General features: G+C 28.9%; 3 protein-coding genes and 1 long non-coding RNA gene across 8 annotated transcripts in view; 2 read left to right on the top strand and 2 right to left on the bottom strand.

The window, feature by feature from the left end:
• Positions 1-1,470: 1,470 nt before the first annotated feature.
• LOC123270781 (actin-related protein 2/3 complex subunit 3) lies at positions 1,471-4,348 on the top strand. Its single transcript, XM_044736933.1, has 4 exons — positions 1,471-1,654; positions 1,737-1,916; positions 2,622-2,817; positions 4,046-4,348. Exons 1-4 carry the CDS (start codon positions 1,649-1,651, stop codon positions 4,198-4,200), a joined length of 537 nt encoding a protein of 178 aa, XP_044592868.1. The 5' UTR covers positions 1,471-1,648; the 3' UTR covers positions 4,201-4,348.
• LOC123270779 (anaphase-promoting complex subunit 2) lies at positions 4,234-18,108 on the bottom strand. The gene is made up of 8 exons (XM_044736924.1): positions 18,022-18,108; positions 16,528-16,730; positions 13,245-13,677; positions 12,939-13,174; positions 12,078-12,258; positions 10,186-10,596; positions 8,843-9,388; positions 4,234-4,827 (listed from the first exon to the last, which is right to left on the bottom strand). Exons 2-8 carry the CDS (start codon positions 16,600-16,602, stop codon positions 4,388-4,390), a joined length of 2,322 nt encoding a protein of 773 aa, XP_044592859.1. The 5' UTR covers positions 16,603-16,730; positions 18,022-18,108; the 3' UTR covers positions 4,234-4,387.
• LOC123270782 lies at positions 15,211-16,450 on the bottom strand. The gene is made up of 3 exons (XR_006510699.1): positions 16,310-16,450; positions 15,934-16,195; positions 15,211-15,807 (listed from the first exon to the last, which is right to left on the bottom strand). It is a non-coding gene; the product is annotated as an uncharacterized LOC123270782 (long non-coding RNA).
• Positions 18,109-18,215: 107 nt separating the features above from the next.
• The window catches only part of LOC123270780 (atypical protein kinase C), a 92,308-nt gene continuing 87,640 nt past the window's right edge, over positions 18,216-22,883 (top strand). Inside the window, exons 1-2 of one of the 5 annotated variants that reach the window (XM_044736926.1) lie at positions 18,216-18,409; positions 18,729-19,126. In XM_044736926.1, coding sequence (XP_044592861.1) covers positions 19,006-19,126 — 121 coding nt within the window. In that variant the 5' untranslated portion in view covers positions 18,216-18,409; positions 18,729-19,005. Of the gene's footprint in view, positions 18,465-18,728; positions 19,127-22,883 lie in introns of all 5 variants that reach the window. The other 4 variants (XM_044736927.1, XM_044736929.1, XM_044736928.1 and 1 more) reach the window with 4 other exon arrangements.

Here is a 22,883-nt window from a genome sequence, read left to right as displayed (position 1 = left end):
AAGTAACTCAATGAAATTAAATAAAAATTTTTATATTTTAATTGAAAAGGATAAATTTGAAAAAGATAATTTTTTAACCTGATGTTTTTTCCTATCGTTAAAAAACATTTATTCGAAGAAGTTTTTCACCTACGGCAAATATAGCACCAAAGTTATATTTATACGCAAAATAAATATGAAAAATAAATTTACTGTTAATTTTTTTTATTTGATTTTGTACAAATATATAAAATTGATTACATTGGTCTCAGAATTAATATATATTTCTTATAATTTATTAATAATTATAAAAACAGTAAAAATAACAATGATAATAATGATCGTAATAACAATTATAATTGTAGTTGTAATTTATTAACAATTGGCCATAAGATTGAATTTCTCTGATGGCTATAAGGCTTATACCGACAAACTATCATCAATTTTCGGTAATTTACCGATCGTAGAATGCAAATGGTAAAATTTTTGTACTCTGCCGCATTAACAGACATTGTCTCAAAGTTCCCCTGATAGCCAAGTTGGCCGCAACTTTCTGTCAATCTACTGCCGCAACTTGTCACCAACTTGGCGGCAACTCTTGGAAAGTAACTCGGTTGGTGTCAACTTGTTCACCAAGTTGTCACCAAGTTGTCGGCAAAAGTTGCTCTGAAACTTTTTCACACCAAGTTGACGATAAGTTTCTCAAGAAATTTGGCGACATATTGCGGCAGTAGATTGGTCTCTTTTTTCTCAGAAACTTGTAGCCAACTTGGCGCCAACAGTTACAAATTCGGAAGTTGACCGCAAGTTGTCGCTAAGTTGGTGGCAACTATCTGACACCAACTTGGTTGGTCTGAAACTGTGGCTATCAGGGTCAGTGCAGGTTCACTCAAACTCCTGCACTACAACCCTGATAGCCAAGTTGGCCGCAACTTTCTGTCAATCTACTGCCGCAACTTGTCACCAACTTGGCGGCAACTCTTGGAAAGTAACTCGGTTGGTGTCAACTTGTTCACCAAGTTGTCACCAAGTTGTCGGCAAAAGTTGCTCTGAAACTTTTTCACACCAAGTTGACGATAAGTTTCTCAAGAAATTTGGCGACATATTGCGGCAGTAGATTGGTCTCTTTTTTCTCAGAAACTTGTAGCCAACTTGGCGCCAACAGTTTCAAATTCGGAAGTTGACCGCAAGTTGTCGCTAAGTTGGTGGCAACTATCTGACACCAACTTGGTTGGTCTGAAACTGTGGCTATCAGGGAAGATGTTTAATGAAACTGTCGTTAGATTCGAGTCGTAGATTTTTCACAACTGGGAGTCCAGTCTAAAGCCAACTTGTATTCTGCATGGCTATCAGGGGAAAAACGTGAATAATTTTTTATCTAAGTTAAAAACAACATGAGGCTAGTGCGAAGAAGTGAAGATAATTTTAAAATGTCGGCTTATTATCATCCGAGTTATAGTTATCGGCTAAAAGATTTCTTCTTTTATCACTGTCATCCCTAACCTAATCTGACAAAAAAAAAATGTAAATTAGTCATTTGTCATTTATCGTGTTGATAATTTTATAAACGAAACAATACCACACCTATTATTGATGCAATAATAAATAAATTAAATTAAACAATAAAAAAAAAATAAAAACTTACTTTGGTGAAGTGTAAAAAGTAAAAATGCCGGTAAGTCAAAGATTTTCACTTCAAATTATTTTAATAAACAAATAAAAATTTATTAAATTAAAATATAAAAATATTTTTTTAGGCTTATCACTCAAGTTTCACTAAAAGTGACAAATTATTGGGTAATATGGCCATGCTGCCATTGAAGACGACTTTCAGAGGACCAGCTCCGGTTTGTCCTCCTGATACCGAGCTTGATATCATCGACGAAGCTCTTTATTTTTTCAAAGCTAATGTCTTTTTTAGAACGTATGAAATCAAGGTACTTTTTTATGACATTAAAGTTAGCTGTCACTTGACAATTTTTTTATTTTATTTAACAAAAAAATTTGTTCCAAAAAATTATTTAAAATAAATTGCATTTTTAATTTTTTTTCATTTCTAAATGTCAATTTTTTAAATAATTTTTTTCTTATCATAATTTATGATACTAAAGTTAGCCGACATTCAAAAATTTTTCTATTTTTTTTAACAATTAAATTTCAATTAAAAAAATACTTTAAAAAAATTGCACGTATAATTTTTCAAATTTTATACATGTGAAATTTTTTCTTTTAATTTTATAGTAACAATTTTTTCAATAAAAATAATTATAAAAATTTTCAGATGTCGGCTAATTTAATTTTCATACAATTTGTAACAAAAATTTTAAAAATTATCAACTATCTGCTAAATTAATATTTATTACTTTATGATATTAAAGTTAGCCGTCACTAGACAATTTTTTAATTTTATTTAACAAAAAAATTTGTTCCAAAAAATTATTTTTAAAAAATTGCATTTTTAATTTTTTTTTAATTTCTGTCAATTTTTTAAATAATTTTTTTCTTGTCAATTTATTTGTTATAAAAATTTTTTAAATTATCAAACATCTGCTAAATTAATTTTTTTGTCATTAAAGTTGTTGAAATTTTTTTCCTTCTTTAAAATTAATTGGAAAAAAATTTAAGAGTTTTTTAACTTTCAGAACGAAGCTGACAGATTGCTTATTTATATAACTTTGTATATCACGGAATGCTTGAAACGCTTGCAAAAATGTGCTACACATAATCAAGCGCTGACGGAGATGTACTCGCTGGCGATATCTAAGTTTGACATTCCTGGTGATCCTGGATTCCCATTGAATTCTGTTTATGCTAAACCAGAGACTTCTGATGAAGCTGGTAATTATTTATAATAATTAGGGTGGCGCTAAAAAACCTACCAAATTTTTACTCGAGTTTATTACTAAAATATATTTATGCCCAAGCGTCACAAAATAAAATGTTGATTTTTTCGGAGATTTTATTTAACAAGAAGTCAGAAATTTATAATTGTCAACTTGAATTAAATAAAACATAAATCAGAAAAAAAAATTTTTTAGGACTTACTCAAAATTTTTAAAAGTTCAGAATTTTAAAAATTGAATTTTCAATATTTTTATCGTCAGTCTTTGAAGGATAAAAATAATATAAATTCTGAAAACTAAAAGTCGAAATTTTTAGTTATAGAAGTCGGTAAAGATTGTAAAAATTTTCTTCAGCTGCTGGATAAATATTTTTATTAAATTAATAATAATGAAAATTAAGTTAGCCGACATCTAAAAATTTTTAGAATTTTTTTTAAATGAAATATTATTACAAAAAAATAAAGAAAAATTTTAATTTGTAAAAAACTTGAAAAACTCTGAGTGTAATTTTTAAAAAACATTTTTTAGTTCTAGTTTAATAAATGAAAACAAAAAAATTAAAAACGTTGGCTAACTTTAGTATTATTTAACAATACAGTAGTAATTATTTTTTTTTCAGACTTGTATTTATTTTTTTGGTGATTTATTTATATTGTTTAATGTGTTAACTTTATAAGGTAAAAAGACCCAGTTATTGACACTAGTTGTTTGACACTTGCAATTTTATTCTAATTAAAAAAAATTAAATGTTTTCAAAAAACCAATTTTTTTTTAATTTATAATTTTAATTTATTAATTTGTTTTTTTTTTTTTTTTTTTTTTTTTAAACTAAAATAAAATTGCAAGTGTCAACAACTGGGTCTTTTACTTTAGAAACAAAAATTTAGTTTGTTGATATTAATATTGACTTTGAAAGTTTTAAAAATTTTGAGCGAGCCCTAAAATAATTTTTTACCCAGCTGGTTTGTTTTTTAGGATTTTTAAAACATAAATTAATATATTTTTATAGTTAACTCGAAGAAAAAATCATTCACAATGATAAAAAAATTTATTTGATTAAAGAAAAAAAATTCTTGAACCAAGAACAATTTTTTTGATTCAAAATAATAAAATTTTTTTAAATTAAAGAATTTTTTTTTTTGCTTTAAGTTAATTTTTTTAACTGTATTTTTATGTATTAAATACTCTATTAATATTTTTATAAATTGTTTAAAAATTTTCAGATAAAATGAGACAATATTTACAACAAATTCGCCAAGAAACTGCAGGAAGACTTGTCGAAAAAGTATACAGCGACAATGGCAAGCCAAGCAAATGGTGGCTGTGTTTCGCCAAGAAGAAATTCATGGACAAGTCTCTCTCCGGACCTGGTCAATAAATTTGTTGCTAATTAATTAATAATCCCAGTTAATTAATTAATTAATTAATTTTCTTATTTTTAATATTAAAGTTTCTTTACAAAATACTGTAACTATAACTGCCAGTTCCTCGTAAACTGAACATTAAATATACAGTATAAATTTAAAGTCTGTTTATGCTTTCTTCCAAAAATCAATAATCAACACTCAGATTTTAGGAAGCCTGTAGAGTCCTCCAGAGTAAAGCAGTTGATGTTCGCGAACTTTCTTATCTAGAAACTGCCTCAACTCTGGCAATCCACACTCGACAGCACCCGGTCCTTGGGACGCGAACATCTTTAGCATCTGGTGGATCCTCTCCAGTGGCATAGAGTCTAAATTAGTGAGCATTCCGACAATATAAGACCAGAAGACTTGGAGCTCTTCTTCCCGTTGGTCGCTAGCTGAAGCCATCGCGCTCTCGACCTCTTCTTCCTCGATCACTTCAGAGATCACTCGGTTTTTGTTTGAGCTTTCTTCTTGGAGGTGAAATACGTCTGTTGATGTTTGCTTCAAAAGGCCTTGGGACACCCAGAAGGTTATTTTCCGGCGGATTACTGTCGCTGGTATGTGCATCGCTTCTGATAATTCGTCGATGGTCCATTCGTCTGAAAAGTTTATTAATTGTTAATAGATTTGAGAAAGCAATAATTTTATATTAGTTAAAATTCCGGATAAATGATAAGAGATTCCGGCTAGAGATAGAGAGAAATTGATAATGACTTTTTTTAAGGAAATTAAATTTTCTATAAAAAAGTTTCTTTGTAGATAGATAGATAAGGGTTTTATTTGTATCACAATTATGTGTTTTACAAAGTTTTTAACAATAATGTTAAATTAAATAATTTTTAGAATATAAATTATTTTATATTTTGATTCTTAAACATATTTTTCCTTATAAGCTACAACTTTAAGACCACTTTATATTATTATTATTATTACTATTTCCATCTTTGGTATTAGTCTTTGTTAACAAATCATATTTTTTAAAATGATTTTTCTGCCTGACCAGCATTTTTGTTAATTTCTTAATACCCTAATATTTTTATATTATTCCTCTAGCTATACTTTTTTATATATTTCTTATTATTTTTATTTTTATTATCACTTTTTGTTATCACAGACGCATCATTCCCCCCCCCCCCCCTAAAAAAGTTTCTTTATAATTTTTTTCTACATATTTTCAATATTAAATCAAAAATTTTGATTTTAAATTTTCTAAACACGTTATCTAATCAAATACTTGGAAAATTGAAATCCTGACTCAATAATAAGAGATAGCGGGAAATTCATAAGGACCTTTTTTATGCAACAGAAAATTTCCTACAAAAAAGTTCCTTATGATTTTTTTGTATTTCCAATATTTAACCAAGAATTTTGATTTTAATCTTCTCTTTACACGTAAAGTAAAAGACCCAATACCGGAACGATTTGACAATTATTATTTTATATTTTATCTCGTACTCAATCAAATTAAACAAAATTTTCTTTATAAGAAACCTCAATCTTTTTTTGACATAATTAAATATGAATGAAACTTTAAATTATATTGGAAATATTGAAAAAAAATGTTAATGATGTCAATAGTCTTAGATTTCTGACTTATCAAGGTCTCTTAATGGTTTTGCTAAGAAATCACTCGATGATCTTAAGCTCATAGAAACCTAATGGAAATACTTTTCACTAAAATTTTTTTTTTATGTATTAATACAAATACTAAGAATTCGAAGCAATTAATTGATAATACAAAAAAAATCCTATTGTTATTTAAAATTTACTATTCGTCTATCGGTACACCCGAAATGAGCTAATACCCAGTATCAGAACAGTCAGCCATATTGATATTATTTATTAACATTTACGATATACTGTGTTGATTATTTACATCAAGCACAACAACAAAAGTTTTTGTGAAATAACATTTAATACAGAAAGTAATTTTATTATTTTTAATATTAAATAATTATTGTTAGTTTCACTATGCATACATGTCATTTGAGTTCTGAATTAACTGCTTAATTTTTTATAGGTAGTAGTAGGATGCCGAAAGTTAAGTCGAAGATAACATTTTATAAATTAGTTTTATAAATTCAGAAAAATTCACTTAAAGTATTATGATTTGTTAATTAATTATTTAATTACTTCAGCTTACGAAAAGCGGACTCTTTAGATTAAAAAAATTAGTTTTATTTATCGTTCCGGTATTGGGTCAACCATATTCCGGTATTGGGACTAGGCATTTAAGGTGTTCCGATACTGGGTCTTTTAGACTTTTTCAAAAAACATGTTTTTTTTAATATTAAATTCGACAAAATTGATAAATTTAATTATTTTCGTGTAACTACATGTTTAATCTACATGATTGGATGAATTATTATTACTAATGAACCATTTGAATATTTTCTAAGTAATAAAAACCAGTCATGTACCCTTCGTCGTTCCGGTATTGGGTCTTTTACCTTAGTCTAATCAAATTCTCTGAAAATTACATTTCAAATTGAAATTCTGACTCAATGATAAGAGCAAGCGGATAGTTGATGAGATATTTCTTTATAAAGAATTAAATTTCCAACAACAATTCACTGACAATACACTAGTCACAAAAATTAAGGGATATAAAAAAAATGGTTCCATGATAATTAATCCCCGGAATTAAATACCACGACATCTGATACCGCGATTACTGATCCCACGTCAAATGACCCCACTGACAACTGATCCCACCCATCGTGTTGTGACCTTTTATCATGAATTTTATGTGTGTTTATTAGACAGTAGACCAACATATAAGCTTGTTACTGTGTTGTGCCCTTTTATTATGTATGTTGTGTGTACTTATTCGACAGTAAACCAACACACAAGACCAACAAAAAAAATTCCAAATTTTAAGGTGATTTTCAACGAGCTGTTACTCCGAAGAAAATGATCATACAGCAAAAAAAATGCAAATTGTAGCTCTAAGTGTCTAGTTTCCAGATATGATCATGAAAATTTTTAACTTCCCGCTAAGAAAATCGAAGATTTTCAAAAATCGGGAAGTTATTGTTTTCACCCCGTTTTGCAAAAATCGAGTTTTCATCAGATCTCGACATTTGAAGATCACAGGAAGCTTCCCTGACTATCCCCGCGAGGTTGTCACGGTGTCTGTATGTGTGTGTGTGTGTGTGTGTGTGTGTGTGTGTGTGTGTGTGTGTGTGTGTGTGTGTGTGTTTGTGTGAAAGTATGTGAACTGCTTATAACTTTTGAACGGCTTGATCGATTTCATCGCGGTTGGTGCCATTCGAAAGGGCTTGACCAAACTTAGATTTTGAAAACTATTTGGATCGATTCAGATCAATAGATTTTGAGAAATCTTCAAAAAACTGAAAAAAAAAATTTTTTCAAATGTGGTTTTTTTGGAATAACTTTTAAACGGCTTGATGGTTCAATTCCAAAAACTAATCAGCTCTTAACCTCGAAAAATCACGTCGATCGCCACCAGTCCGGTCAAAATCGGTTGATTCGTTCGAGAGATATCGTGAACGAAAGAAAACCGAAAAAAAGTGTTTTTTCGGAATAACTCCGAAATTCCTAGCGCGATCAATTTAAAATTTGAGTTTCTTTATGAGGCTTGAAAAACTGCGTCGAATACTTCTAACCGCGTAAAAATCGGTTTATTCATTCAAAAGTTATTGCGGTTTAAAAATTTAAAAAATAGTGTCTTATCAAATCTCTATCAGACTTTTGAGCTCGAAGAGCTCAAAAGCATAGGAAAGCAATCTCTTTGAGCTCGGAGAGCTCAAAATAACCCATAAATTGTATTTTTAAGCTCGAAGAGCTCAAAAACGTCATTGGTGCAATTTTAAGCGCCTAAGTATGAAATTAGCGGGAAGTTGCAGGGATAGCCTTCAGGGTCAACCATTTTCCTAATTTTTTTATCATGTTTGGATCTGGAGTAATCTTAAGAAAACTACCAAAAAAAAAATTTTCCAAATTTTTTATCATCTAAAAAAGGTCTACGAGCTTCAAAAAATATTCTTTACTTCAAAAGCTCTTTTAGAAAATTTAATGCCTTTTAATTTGACGTAATCAAAAAGCCTGTACGATAATTTATCGCAGAGTTATCGTCAATCAAAGCAAAAAACTTTGACTGAAAAAAAAAATAAAAATTCGCATGATTAAGGATATTTGGATAACTTTGGATAAAATGGATGAACGGAGGATATCGTCAGTAATTTTTCAACCTTGAAGTGTCCCCTAAAATCTCTGAAAAATTCAACGCGCTGCGATTTTTTTGCATATTGCCCCGTAGCTTCAAATTCTTTGTTTTCGCAAAAATCACCATGATGAGCAATTGTTCGATTTTTATTCATTTTTTCAGTGAAAAAAATTTTTTGTTCTAAAAAATCTTTATTTTTTCGGTCAAAGAGATTAACTTTTTAAGAAATTCGAAAAAAAAAAATTGCAATTTTTTTTTGAATTTCCTCGATTTTTTTCAAAATTTTCTTGATTTTTTTCGACTGCTGTCTTACCGAAGGCATTAGCGTTAAAGAAACGCACACGTACACACACACACACACACACACACACGCATACACAACCCCTTAAGTTAGTTCAGCTACTTAAGATTAATCAAAAACTTACTTTTATCTTGAAACAATACAATAATAGTCGCATGAATAGGAGCGACATTGAGATCAAGTTTCCGATCCTTCAATTCAATTTCCAAATGAACATTTCCTAAATGTGGCTTCCAGCTAAGAGTCCTGTTGCCCTTAAGGGTCTCATAAGCCTTGACATACTTATCCAGCTGGTCTTGAACGAACTTGGGTAGCTGAAGTTTCCACTCTTCTTTGAACGGTGGCCAAAACTGCGCGGACAAGATCAGCGCCGAAGTGTCAAACGCAGATTTCTCCGCGGTGTAATTGACATTCGACTGGATCAATCCATCAATCCGCTTCGAGTCATAAATATCTTTGAGCATAACTTCACAGAAGTGTAATTGATTCTCTCCAAACCGGCGTTTCAGCAGCTCGAGGTGCCTGACCTCGCGCTCTGTGTGATAATTCAGCTGAGAGAGCAGTCGGTCTGCTAATTGGGTCCTGTACTCGTTAACAAAGAGGTCCTGGCTTCCGTAGACGTTCACCAGCATAGAAATTATGTCTGACATCCGTCTTTGGTTTGATTTTGCTGTGAATAATTTATTAAATAGATTAATAGTTAGTTAATCTTTATTAATTAAATTAATCTAATTTATTTAATAAATAAATTAGATTTTGGGACCACATAAATAATCGGAAATTTTCAAATATAATAGTGAATTTTAAGAACTTTTTCGTGAATTTTAAGATTTTCGAAGTACTTCTAAGATAATTTTAGAATTATCGCGTTTTATTTTAAACAATTTAGTTAAAATTTTGTCCTTAAAATCCTATGTTGAACATTTTTTCAGTATGAAATATTAAATATGAGAACAAAATTTAAACGTTTAAACCTTTTACTATAACACAGAAAAAAAATTAACTTGAATCAAGTAAATAATTTTGAAGAACTTCATCTTCTTGTCTTAAGTAGAAAAATTCTTGTACTAAGAAATTTTCCTTAGTGTAATTAAACTTTACTTGAAAAATATTTTGTCTTGATTCAAGCAAATAAAAAGTTTTCAACATTATTTTCTTGGTTCAAGAATTCTGTCTTGTTTCAAATTAATTTTTTTTTTAGTATATAAACTGTTAAAGGTTTTAAGTGAAACTGTAATAGCTTCTAGTCTCAAAAATAATATAATTTTTACAATTTCACTAGAAGGGCTTGGCTGGTATTTAATATTAATAAATCCTAGTTATGAATTTAATTTTTCCACTTTTCTTTTGTCCATTAAGTAGAAAAATTTTTTGGTTCAAGATTTTTAAAAATGATTTTTTTTGGTTTAATATTTGTCTCTTGATTTAAATTAATTGTTTTATCACGGTAATTATAAAATAAATTACCAGGATCAGCATCAACAGGATCAGGCATCCATTTTTCCCAGTCTTCACTCTCTTCATCAGCAGACCCATCGTCCAGCTGGAGAGGTTCTCCTTTTACTAGCTCATCTGCGAGATCACTTGGAAAATCGTCGAGCAGTCCGCTGACTACGCACCGAACAGTGTCGCTACGACTGCGTAAATAAGACTTTATTGGCTCTGATACTGTTTCTAATAAAACTCCAGTAGGGTCCAGTTGACGGAGCGCTTTTATTGCTGCAATGTATGCCGTTAATACGTCTGGAGTGTTGACACCTGCGTGGAGCAGTCGGTTTTTTAAAGCTGTTTGTAAGTTTACAACCAAGGCTTTTTGGAGATCCGTTCGTTCTAGACATAAACGCAGGTCGTCAATTGCTGGCTGTGAATCTGGGTATTCTGAAAATTTTTATTGTTTGTTAATAATTTTTAATAATAGTAATTTTAATAATTTCTTCCTAACGTTATTTTGCTCTGTATCTGCTTAATTATCAACATTTTTGAAGATATAAGCTCATCATGATGTTACAATGATCGAGACCTTTCATTTGAGTACCCACATCAATTTTTCATATATTTTATATATAGATGTATTTGGGATATATGTGTCATATATAAATATACGAAAAAACCATGTGGGTACTCAAATGAAAGGTCTCGATAAGTGTAACATCATGATCAGCTTATATCTTGTTATTTCGTCTTGTATCTTATTAAATATCAACATTTTCGAAGATATAAGCTCATCATAATGTTACACTAATCAAGACCTTTAATTTAAGTACCCACATGGTTTTTTTTTTATATATTTTATATATAAATGTATTTGGTATATATGTCATATATAAATATATCAAAAAAGTCATGTGGGTCATGTGGGTACTCAGATGAAAGGTCTAGATTAGTGTATGCTCATGATGGGCTTATATCTTCAAAAATGTTGATAGTTAAGCAGATATAAAGCAAAATAACAAGATATTAGCTCATGATGGTATAACACTATGTTAACGAGTTTTCGACTTAACAAGATGTTCAAAATTTGTAAGTAGACCAAAAAAATTAAGAAAATACTTGATTTGCAAGAAAATAACTTGGAGAGAAAATATACATTGCAAACAAGAATATAAGAAGCATTGAAAATTCTTATAGGAATTCAGATTTGATTGCTATAAGCTTGGACAGTTTGGAGAAAAACGTCTTTATATTTTACTAACTTCGACGTATAGAATTTTACTTTTAAAATTCGAGTTATAGAGTATAAATATCCTTTATCGATACTGGAAGGGAAACAATACTAAGTTCGAGTTACAGAGTCTAAATAATTCGAGATATCGCGAATTTAAGAGTTCAGCGGAAAGGAATACAAATTTTTTTCGAGTTACTGAGGATTTCGACTTAACAAGGTTCGAGTTACCGAGAATCTACTGTATATAAATTGTATTTAGGATTTAACTTAAGTGTCATATATAAATATATAAAAAAAAACCATGTGAGTACTTAAATGAAAGATCTCGATAAGTGTAACATCATGATGAGCTTACATCTTCAAAAATGTTGATATTTAATAAGATACAAGGCAAAATAACTAGATATAAGCTCATAATGATATTACACTGATCGAGACCTTTCATTTAAGTACTCACATGAATTTTTTATATATTTTATATATTTGGTATTTGTGAAATATATATATATATATATATATTATATAAAATATATGAAAATTTGATGTGGGTACTCGAATGAAAGGTCTCGATTAGTGTAAGATCATCATGAGCTTAAATAAAAAATAAGAAATAAAAACAAAGATCATTGTTTTTAAATTATAATTTTTTTCATGTCTCAAGTACATAAATTATTATTATCAACTTTTTACTTACCAATTATTATATCAAATAATTGTTCGATTCTGATCTTTGTATAAGTTTCATATAAATAGTGAGATAATTTTCTCTTGAATTTTAATATTGCTTCACGTATATTTTCACTTAGCGTTTCTGTCTTTGATGAACCGCCTGAGTAAATTCTTGTCAACCAGCTCATTACTACTGTTTCTAGCCACTGTAATATTTATATCATTAAATATTAGAATATTACATATTAATACTACAAATAACAAAAAATATTATTAAATGTATTCCGTAAAATATGCTTCAAAAAATAAATTATTGTTACAAAAAAAAAAAAAAAATTTGATTTCTTTCAAAAAAAATAATAAAATATATATTTTTTTTTAAATTACTATAAAATTAAAAGACATTTTACAATTTTTAAGATATTTTTTCAATAAATTATTATAAAAATTTTTTTTTTTTTTCATTTTGTTCACATTTTTTCATTCATAATTTATTTCACTATAAATTAAAAAATTTTTTTTTAATCTTTCAAAAATAAAATTAAAAAAAATTCTTTTTAAATGTCTTGATTTTTGTAAAGGAAAAAAATTTTAATTTTCACTTATATTTTTCAATTTTCTAGCCAATAATTTAAAAATTCAAAGAATTTTACAATTATTAATTTAATTTTATTTTATCAGTTTAAAATTAATATTAAATTTACTATTTTTTAATTTTATTCAATATTGATGTCAAATATTAAATGTATTATTTTATTAAAAAGAAAAAATTTCTAAAATAAATAAATAGATAAATTATTTAGAGAGGTCAACTAAGAATAATCAAAATAAAACTAATAATAGTCGACAACAATAAATAATAAATTCAATAATTATAATTACTTACATTATCAAGCGCATTAAGCTGAGAAACATCAAATAATTTATCACACATCTGATGTACATGCTCTTTAATCCTAATGTGAATTAAAGATGTAAGTACATTGCCGACTAATCTCTCAAGTAACTCCAATTCCATCAATTTTCTATTAGTCTCGTGGAACATAAATACGATGGACTGGCACTCGCAATTATCCAAGTCTTTACTGCAACCGCGACACTCAGCCGCGTCATCGTTTGAATCTGAAATAATCCAGAGAAATAAATAAATAAGTGAGTAAATAAATTAATACATTAAATAAAAATTACTCACCAGCGTCAGTGTTGCAAAAGACATTAAAAGCAACCTTATAAAACAACTCGATGATAGTTTCATGAGCCAGCGGCAGTTGGTTAGACAGAGTGGCTCGTAACAGCAATTTGAATTGAGCTAGATGATTAGGTTCTCCGTACAACAAGTGATTAGAGGTTGTGAGTTCTTCTAGTCGCTTTAGCAATGGCAAGAATTCTATTGAGTCGGTGTACAGATTGTCGACTGCGGTTTTGAACCGCTCGAACCCGTACTGCTGGATGTAATCGTCGCTGTCCAGTGACTGGAACTCGTGCCAAAATTTAGGAGCTATCTTTTCACGGATGTGGCGTTTTATTTCTTCTAAGACTAGTTCTTTTACTTGGTAAAATATATTCTGGGACTCTAGCTCCTTTGATATTGTTAGGAATTCTTCGTCTGTGCAGTCTGAGTGGATCTAGAAAATTTTTTAATTATTAGTCATTTGATAATAAATCATTTTATTTTCATAAACTTAAAAATTGTTTCAATTAATCTTAAAAATTTTCATGAATATATTCTCAAAAATTTTTAAGTCGAAATTGTGGGCTAAGTATTGAAGGTACGAAAAAATAATCAATTTTTTCATATCTCTTCATTTAGCCAGAGTTTTAATTTTAAATCCGAGTTTGAGAATGATTGATTAAATTATTTATTTAGAAAATTTAGGATAATAATTTTGGGTTGAATATCAACAATATGAAGAAATTATAAGAGATCTTTTTTGTAAGGAATTTAATTCTCTACTAGCAACCTTGTAGCCACTATGTGACAGCCGTGACTTGTGAACTATAAGTAAATAAAATTTTGCTTTATAAAATAATGACTTTTGTATAATTGCACAGCACTTTCTTAAATATTGACCTTTTTAAAGATATAAGCTCATCCCTATGTTACACTCATCAAGAGCTTTCATTTGAGTACCCACATGAATTTTTTATACATTTTATATTTATGGTATTTGTGAAATATATATAATATATATAAATATATGAAAAATTGATGTGGGTACTCAAATGAAAGGTCTCGATGAGTGTAATTACGGGGTGAGCTTATATCTTTAAAAATATTAATAGTTCACAAGATACAAGGTCATTTCTTAATTATGTATCTAGAGATAGAGTATTTTCAAATGCAGCCTAAATACTTATCATAATAAATTGACTATCGGTGAGAATTATATAAAACCTTGAAAAGACACAAATTCAAGTTAAGACCTTAACAATGACACCAATTTTCACTAAAAAAACCGATTTTATCATATGACTATCCTGGGCACAAAATTTTTCTTATTCTCTTAATAACATAGATTAAAAAAGTCCATATTAATTTTTCCGTATCTCTTTTCATTTAGCTAGAATTTGAATTAATAATTAGATTCTAAATTTTTTTGATAATACTTTGGCTTAGAAAATTTAAAATTAAAATTTTGGGTTGATTATTAAAAATATCATAAAATGATAAGAGAATTATTTCCTATTTTATAGGAAATTTAATTTATATCAAAAAGGTCTTAGTCAATTTTTCCGTATCTCGTATCCTTTAGCTACAATAATAAATTAAACTCCAAATTATATTATAGTATTGAACAATTAAAAAAAACAGTTTTTTTGTTTTAATTATCATATTTTTGATAAACTGTAAAAAAAAATAAAAAATATTATTTTTATAAGTTCAATTATTGTAGACCGTGAAACTAAACAATTACCAAATAAATTATAATTAAAATGTTGCATCAAAAATTTTTTTTAATTTTTACCCATAGAATTTTATTTTGAAATCGTTCCAATATTTATTTTAATTATTTTTAGTAACAAGCAAATTTGCTCCAATAAATTATTTTTTAAAATTTGCATTTTTAATTTTTTTAAATTTCTACTTGTCAATTTTTTTTCTTATTTTCTTTGCTATAATTTATTTGTGAAAAAAATTATTTAATACTTGCTAAATATTCCCGACAATACAAAATTCCATCTCGCTGACCAAGAACTGGACATCGTCGACAGCTACGAATACCTAGGTCTAACTTTTTCCCCCAATGGCTTTAGTAGACCGGCAGCTATGTCTGCTATTAAAAAAGCACAGGCAGCACTAAATATGACCGTCTCAATTATTTACGCCTCAAAAATTGACTCAATCCCCAGTATTTTTAAACTATTTGATAGCATTGTTGCGGCAACGCTCCTATACTCGTCACCTATCTGGGCTCTTTCTTACCTGGACCTCATAGAGAAAATTCAGACTGACTTTATCAAACAAGTATTTGGCCTACATAGAACTACTGCCAGTGCATTGCTCAGAGTAGAATTCAACAGACCACCTTTAGCTTATTATGTGATTAAAGCCACGTGGAAGTACATAATCAAAGTGCTGACGTTTGACAACTCTCGCCAACCAAAGATCTGCCTGTATAGACTGGCGCACCTGGCCAAAAATGATTCCTGCTCGCCCAAAACCAACTGGTTTAAAAAGTTTCTCTCAATAATTACAGAAGTTTCTCCACTGCTAGCGCTCGGCCTCTCCAACTTGAACCTCCACGGGTGGTGCTCTAAAGAAAATGTCTTTTTAAATCTCTACAAAAAATCCCTACTCCAGCAGGACTTGAGAGTCGCACGCAAATCACACTACCTACAAGTTCCTTATACTCCAACTAAGGCAGAAGACAGCTACTTACACCACAGAACACAATTCTATGCGATCAGACTCTTCACGCAACTCAGACTGGCCAGCAGCTTCCATTGCTCTATCAAAATAAACAACTGCAAGTACGACTTCGACTGTAACTCGAATTGTCCTATTTGTAACTGTGACGCTAAAGACACGATAGAACACTTCTTGCTAAGATGCCCAGTCCTTAAGGAACCTCGTAGCCAATTCTTAGCAGCTAACTTCGAACCAACCCCTTCAATCCAGGACATCCTCAACCCTTCTTGCAACTGTATAAAGTCAATATATCATTACGCGAGAAGCGCTTGTGCAATAAGAGCATTTATTATATTTGAATAATTTTACACTTATTTACTCTGCTAATAATATATTTAACTATTTACTCTGTTAACTATGTATATGCATGTTTTTATGTAAATTGTGATTCTCCCTTGCTATGGGAACTTGTATTCCTTGGAAGCAATAAAAGATTATTATAATACTTGCTAAATTAATTTCCATCCAATATTTTATTAATCAAAAAAAATTCTAAAAATAAAAAAATCTGTCAACTTAAAAACTACTTATCATAACAAATTATTAAAAAAATTAATTTTCTTACCTGTCCATTAAGAATAGGAAAAGCATAAATAATTTTGTCAACAATTCCATTACATCCATATAAATCAGCCATCATTAAATCTCAAAATTCCATGAATGTAAATAATAAATAAATAAACATAAACAGCTACCATTCATATATTTACATAATAAACTCCACTGTTTATCTGTTTATCACAAAAGTCGGCATAACCTCAAAATAGTCTTGAAATAAGGTCAGTTTTCATAAAAAACTAGAATTTAATTTACGCGCGCAAGCGCGCGCTTCATATTTATTGTCATAATATATTTGTGTGTCGTTTATGTATATTATATTCACTTTCAACCAATCAGAATGAGAATGAATATTTTCAACCAATCACATCACGAATAAATTGGTTTCACATACATTTCATCTCAATTTTATTATGGGACACGGAGCTTAGATAGGGCTATCTAAGCTCCGTGTTATGGGACTAGAATTTGAATTTGTGCGCGCAAGCGCGCGCCTGACTGTAGCATTTGCATATATTTTCATGCTTATGATATATTCGACCAATCACGTTACGAATAGTTTGATGCCACATACATTTCATCTCAATTTTATATTAGGATATTAGGAATTTTATATTAGGACTAGAATTCAAATTTGCGCGCGCAAGCGCGCGCCTCATATTTATGGTCATGATATATTTATGTGTAGTTTATGTATATTATATTCACTTTCAACCAATCAGAATGAGAATAAATATTTTCGACCAATCACATCACGAATAGATTGGTTTCACATACATTTCATCTCAATTTTATTATGGGATTATTATGGGATTGTAAAAACTCTAAAAATTGTAAAAATTCTCAATTACTTAAAAAAAAAAAAAAATTAAAATTAAGTTAGCAGACATTTAAAAATTTTTATAATTTTTTTTATTGAAAAAATTATTACAAAAAATAAAAAAAAAATTTGACATGTAGAAAATTTGAAAAACTGTAAGAGTAATTTAAGAAAATTTTTTCTGAAAATTAATTTAGCATATATTTAATAATTTTTAAAATTTTATAGCAAATAAATTATGGCAAAAAAAAATTGACATGTAGAAATTTTAAAAAATAAAAAATGCAATTTTTTAAAAATAATTTTTTGAAACAAATTTTTTTGATAAATAAAATTAAAAAATTGTTAAGTGACTGCTAACTTTAGTGTCATAAATTTTTTGTTACTTCTGTTTTAATTAATAAAGCAAAATAAAAAAATAAAAAATTTCGGCTAACTTTATTATTATAAAATGAAAATTAATTTAGCAGGTATTTTATAATTTTAAGAATTGTTTTAACAATTAAATTATGTCAAAGAATATGAGAAAAAAAATTGACATTTAGAAAATTAAATAAATAAAAAATGCAATTTTTCAGAAATAATTTTTCGGTGCAAATTTACCTATTAAATATAAAATTAAAAAATTATCAAGTGACTGCTAACTTTAAAGTCATTATTATAAAAAAAAAAAATACTTACCCAAAAAATTTTTCCACTATCCAAAATCCACTCAAAAAATTTCAAAATAAAAAAAGAAAACTTAAAAATTCAAAATTCCCGCCAAAACTTTCCACGCCGTCAGATGTCACTTAACTTCAAAATGGCGAAGGAAACAACAAGTGACAACGCGACTGAGTGTGCACAGACTACCGAGTGTCTTTAACTCCGTTTTTTTTTTTTATTTTTTTTAGTTTCTACATTCTATATTAGTCTATTTATTTACTAAAATTCATTCAAATGTCATCGGCTTCTAGTTTTGCGTAAACGTCAAGAATCAACCATCAAATTACAAAGAATTTATAGAACATCTACTTGATATTTTCCAAGTACACTTTGAAACTGCAATTGTTGGTATATACCAGAAACGGTGAGTCACATTGTGATGCGAGTGATCAAGACTAAGGTCTTCGCTAATAAACGAGGTTAATTGACGATTATTTAACCGCTGACAATTATTGGGCGTATGTCTGTCTGAATGCGTTTAAAACTAGTATTGGTAAATTTGTACATATTTATTGAGGTATGTATGCAAGTTTTGAATGTATATGTGCTTGTGAATTTAAGCGTACACATATCACGTTACTGACTTAATCTGACATGGTCCGGTTACATTTGGATTGAATGTTTTGTCACTGCTTTTTCTTATTAACAAAACGTCATTAAATTATTTTTTCTCTTTATTTTAGTCCTACCATCTATCAGCCTGAGAGTAAGAGAGAAGAGAGAAGATAATAAAATACTTAGTCGCTGTCAAGACTTGTTGATGCTTCAGTTTTAAAAGGTAACTCTTCGCGGTAACTTGTGTTTTTAAATACTCATTATATTTTATGTGATTTATGTTATTGTAATTACTGATAAGATATACCAGGAGGTGTTTAACTAATTAAGTTACCTTAATTGTTTTATTGATTTTTAATTATCGTGATTGGTTATTCAATTTTTTTTTTTGATTGTTGATTAATTATGAAAACAGAAATGGATGTTAAATTCACGGCGCTGTTGAGCAAAACTAGGAAAAATGACATTTTGTTTAATCCGTACTTTTATTTTGAACTTCCCTTTGAATTGCCAAGAGTTTTTTGTGGTGAGTTTCTTTTTTATTTATGTTTATTTACACAGAAGGAATTTTTTTAAATTGTAAACTAGCAACCTTGCAGTCACTATGTGACTGCCGTGTCTTGTGAACTATAAATAAATAAATTTTTGGTTTATTAAATAATGATTTTTGTTAAATTGCACTGTACTTTCTTGAATATTGACGTTTTTAAAGATATAAGCTCATCCCGATGTTACACTCGTCAAGAGCTGTCATTTGAGTATCCACATGCATTTTTGATATATTTTTCATATATATACGTATATATAATATATATTTTAAAGATATAAGCTCATCCCGATGTTACACTCATCAAGAGCTTTCATTTGAGTACCCACATGCATTTTTGATATATTTTTCATATATACATTTATAAAATATATATAATATATGGGTGATTCTCTGTAAGGACGTCTCAAATCTGTACAAAATTGTCTGACCAAATTATTTTTGATTTTATTAGAAAAAAAATTAACAAGGGCTACAAAACTATCAGCTTAATTATAATCAATAAACAGCCGAATTAATTTTTGCTTTTTCGATATTTGTGTATGTTTTGCCATATAACATGATAGGGGACTGATTTTTTTTATCAAATTGAGAAAAATCAAGCAAACTACAGTTGACACTCTCTGTATTGGACCTCTCTGTATTTGACCACATTCTTCCTCTGTATTTGACGATTTTACACAGATCTTATGGACAAGGACGAGTCAAGTACAGAGAATGGTCCTGTACGGGCGAGTCAAATACAGAGAGCGTTGACTGTATTTCAATGCATTCAACTTTTTAAGTTCTCAATGAATGTTTACATTAATTAGAATAATATTAAGACTTAAGGATCCAATTTTATAAATAAATTATAAACAAAAATAGCTACCAGGGGACTGAGTTTTGAAGTGGCCCAGACACATATTTCCAGAACAAACGGTGCTTTGACACTAAATAAAATGGCGATAAAGCGCTAACAGCCCTATGGTTATTAACTTACGGCTAGTTAGATCCTTATAAACCTTACAAAAGGTAAAATAACACGCTAGATTTTTTTTTTTTTGGCTTTGAACTTTCTGGCAGGGGACTGATCTTAAAATGCCTGGGACAAACTTTGGTTTAATGAATTTAATGAAAAAAATTAACTTTCGGTACTTTTTATTGAAGAAGATTGTTAGTTAACTAATTAAGTTTATAAACATTATGGACCAAATTATATATTATTGATGAATAACTTAAAATTTAATCTCAAAGTTTTAATTTTGGGACTGGGACAGCACAGGGGACTGACATTTCGGTGGTTTACGAATTTATAGCAAAAAAACCAAAATTTATTCGATTTTAGTTTTCAATGCTCCAAATAGAAATGTTTTTTTACTTTCGTAATAAATTTTTTTTAGTAACAAAATAACAATTTTTCTCATAGAAAAATGCCTGGGACAGCAAAAAACATCCTTACAGAGAATCACCCATATGTAAATATGTGAAAAATTGATGTGGGTACTCAAATGAAAGTTCTCGATTAGTTTATTTTCGGGGTGAGCTTGTATCTTTGAAAAAGTCAATTTATATCTGAAAAAGTGTTAAAATTTTGATTTTATTATGATTAAAAAAAATCAAAATTCTTTTTAATAAATTAAAAATTTTCTTTAAAAATTTTAGTAAATTTTTTTTGTGATTATTCTTAAGAAAAATGATTTAAATATACTTTTTAATTATTATTTTTCAACATTAACACTCAAAAATAAATGATAAAATGCATTTTGATATATTTTTCATATATACATATATATATATATATATATATATATATATATATATATATATATATATATATATATATATATATACATATATATATTTTGAAGATATTAACTCATCCCGATGTTACACTCATCAAGAGCTTTCATTTGAATACCCACATGGCATTTTTTACATATTTTATATATTTGATATTTGTGAAATATATATAACTAGCCGTTACCCGCCCGCTCCGCTGGGCACTTTATAGAATTGTATTTTTAGATCTAGATTTGAAATTTAATTGAAGTATTGTTTTGACTTGTACAAATTCTAAATTCCATTCGATTGGCCTGTACATTCTATCTATGTGATTATTCTAACTAATATTCATTGTAACTTTCAATGTGCAATCACTATAACATTCCCGTGGCTTTCTTCCAAAAATGAATAATAATTGACACGAAGAAAAAAATTTAAAATGAGCATTGAAAGTTTCGGATAAAGTAATTGTAGGTTTCATAAGTGAAGTTGAAATCTGCCTAGCTTCAAGTGCGACGAATTTTGTCATCAATTAAAATTTTCTCCGTATTATCAATTTTTCATAGAAAATTATTTGTACATGTTTTTTACGAATTCTCTTAAAATAATTAGCCAAATTTCTTTTCCACAGCTCAAGTGTTTAAAAAATACATTTATTTTAACCAGTTACATTCCCGCGATCCCGTAATAAGAAAAATTCATCGGTTATGTGATCAGCGAATATAAAATATATGTAAAATTCTTAGTCCGTTGACTGAATAGCTACATGTAAAGTTAAATTTTGGAGACCTTACAATGACTTTTTCACCGCTGCCAAAGAGACGATTCTTGTAAGAAAATTATCACTCCCGCACTCCTATGTGGGGGAGGAATTTAGTAAGATCCTATACGAGATAATTTTTACATTATAAACTAAAAGTTTCAATAAAACTTCGAGTCTATAGAAACTTTTGTTTGGAAATGAGAGATTTTCATTGTTAACACCACCACAATCTCTTTTAAGGTTAGAATTCAAGAAAATCCCTATCGGACGTACACGGAGAAAAAAAAAACAACACCGATTACTGTTTTGTGCAGTACTGAGTACTGTTTAGGAAGAAAGTAACGTTAAAATGTTTGGGACAGTAGAGAGCGCTTTATAAAAACTACTGACTATTGTCTGCACATTACTGAGTCGTGTTCTGGCACTAAGTAGTTGTGTTTCGTACAGCACTCACTACTGACTATGAACATTTTTCTAATATTTGTACGAAACAGTAATCATTGCTGTTTTATTTTCTCCGTGTAGAATTGATTGAAATCTGTTTTGAGATGATCTCTACATGACAAATAAAAGATTCCTATCTAATCCACAGCTTTTAGAAGCTATATTTTGAAAATTAAGATTTTTGTTTGTAAACACCCACCCCTGCAATCCTTATTGGGGGTGGTTCGTCGTAAAATCCGCTCTTAGATTACTTCTACATCACATATAGAACTCTTACCAAATTTGGAGTCTATAAGAGCTATATTTTACAAACGGGAATTTTTCATTGTTAACGCCCCCATAATCTTTTTCGGGATTAGAACTTGATAAAATTCATTCTTAGCTGAATTTGACATCATACACGAAGATTCCCACCAAATTTAGAGTCTGTAGAAGTTACAGTTTGGAAATTAAAATTTTAGATTTTAACACGCACCCCCACAATTGAATCGTTTATTTGAGAAACCCCATAAGTCATATGGGATTTCCATATGACTTATGGGGTTTCTCAAATAAACGATTCAATTCCTATCAGAAGTAAACTCTGTTGAAATCCATTTTGAAATTATCTCTACAGGAGAAATAAAAGATTCCTACCAAATTTAGAGTTTTTAGAAGCTATATTTTGGAAAATAACATTTTTTATTGTTAACACCCACCTCCGCGATTCTTATTGGAGGTGATTCGTTGTAAGCCCCGTTCTTAGATCATTTCTATATCACATAT

The sequence above is a fragment of the Cotesia glomerata genome, linkage group LG8 (genome assembly GCF_020080835.1).
Source record: "Cotesia glomerata isolate CgM1 linkage group LG8, MPM_Cglom_v2.3, whole genome shotgun sequence".
NCBI lineage: Eukaryota > Metazoa > Arthropoda > Insecta > Hymenoptera > Braconidae > Cotesia > Cotesia glomerata.
This window is presented reverse-complemented; position numbering and strand designations above follow the sequence as displayed.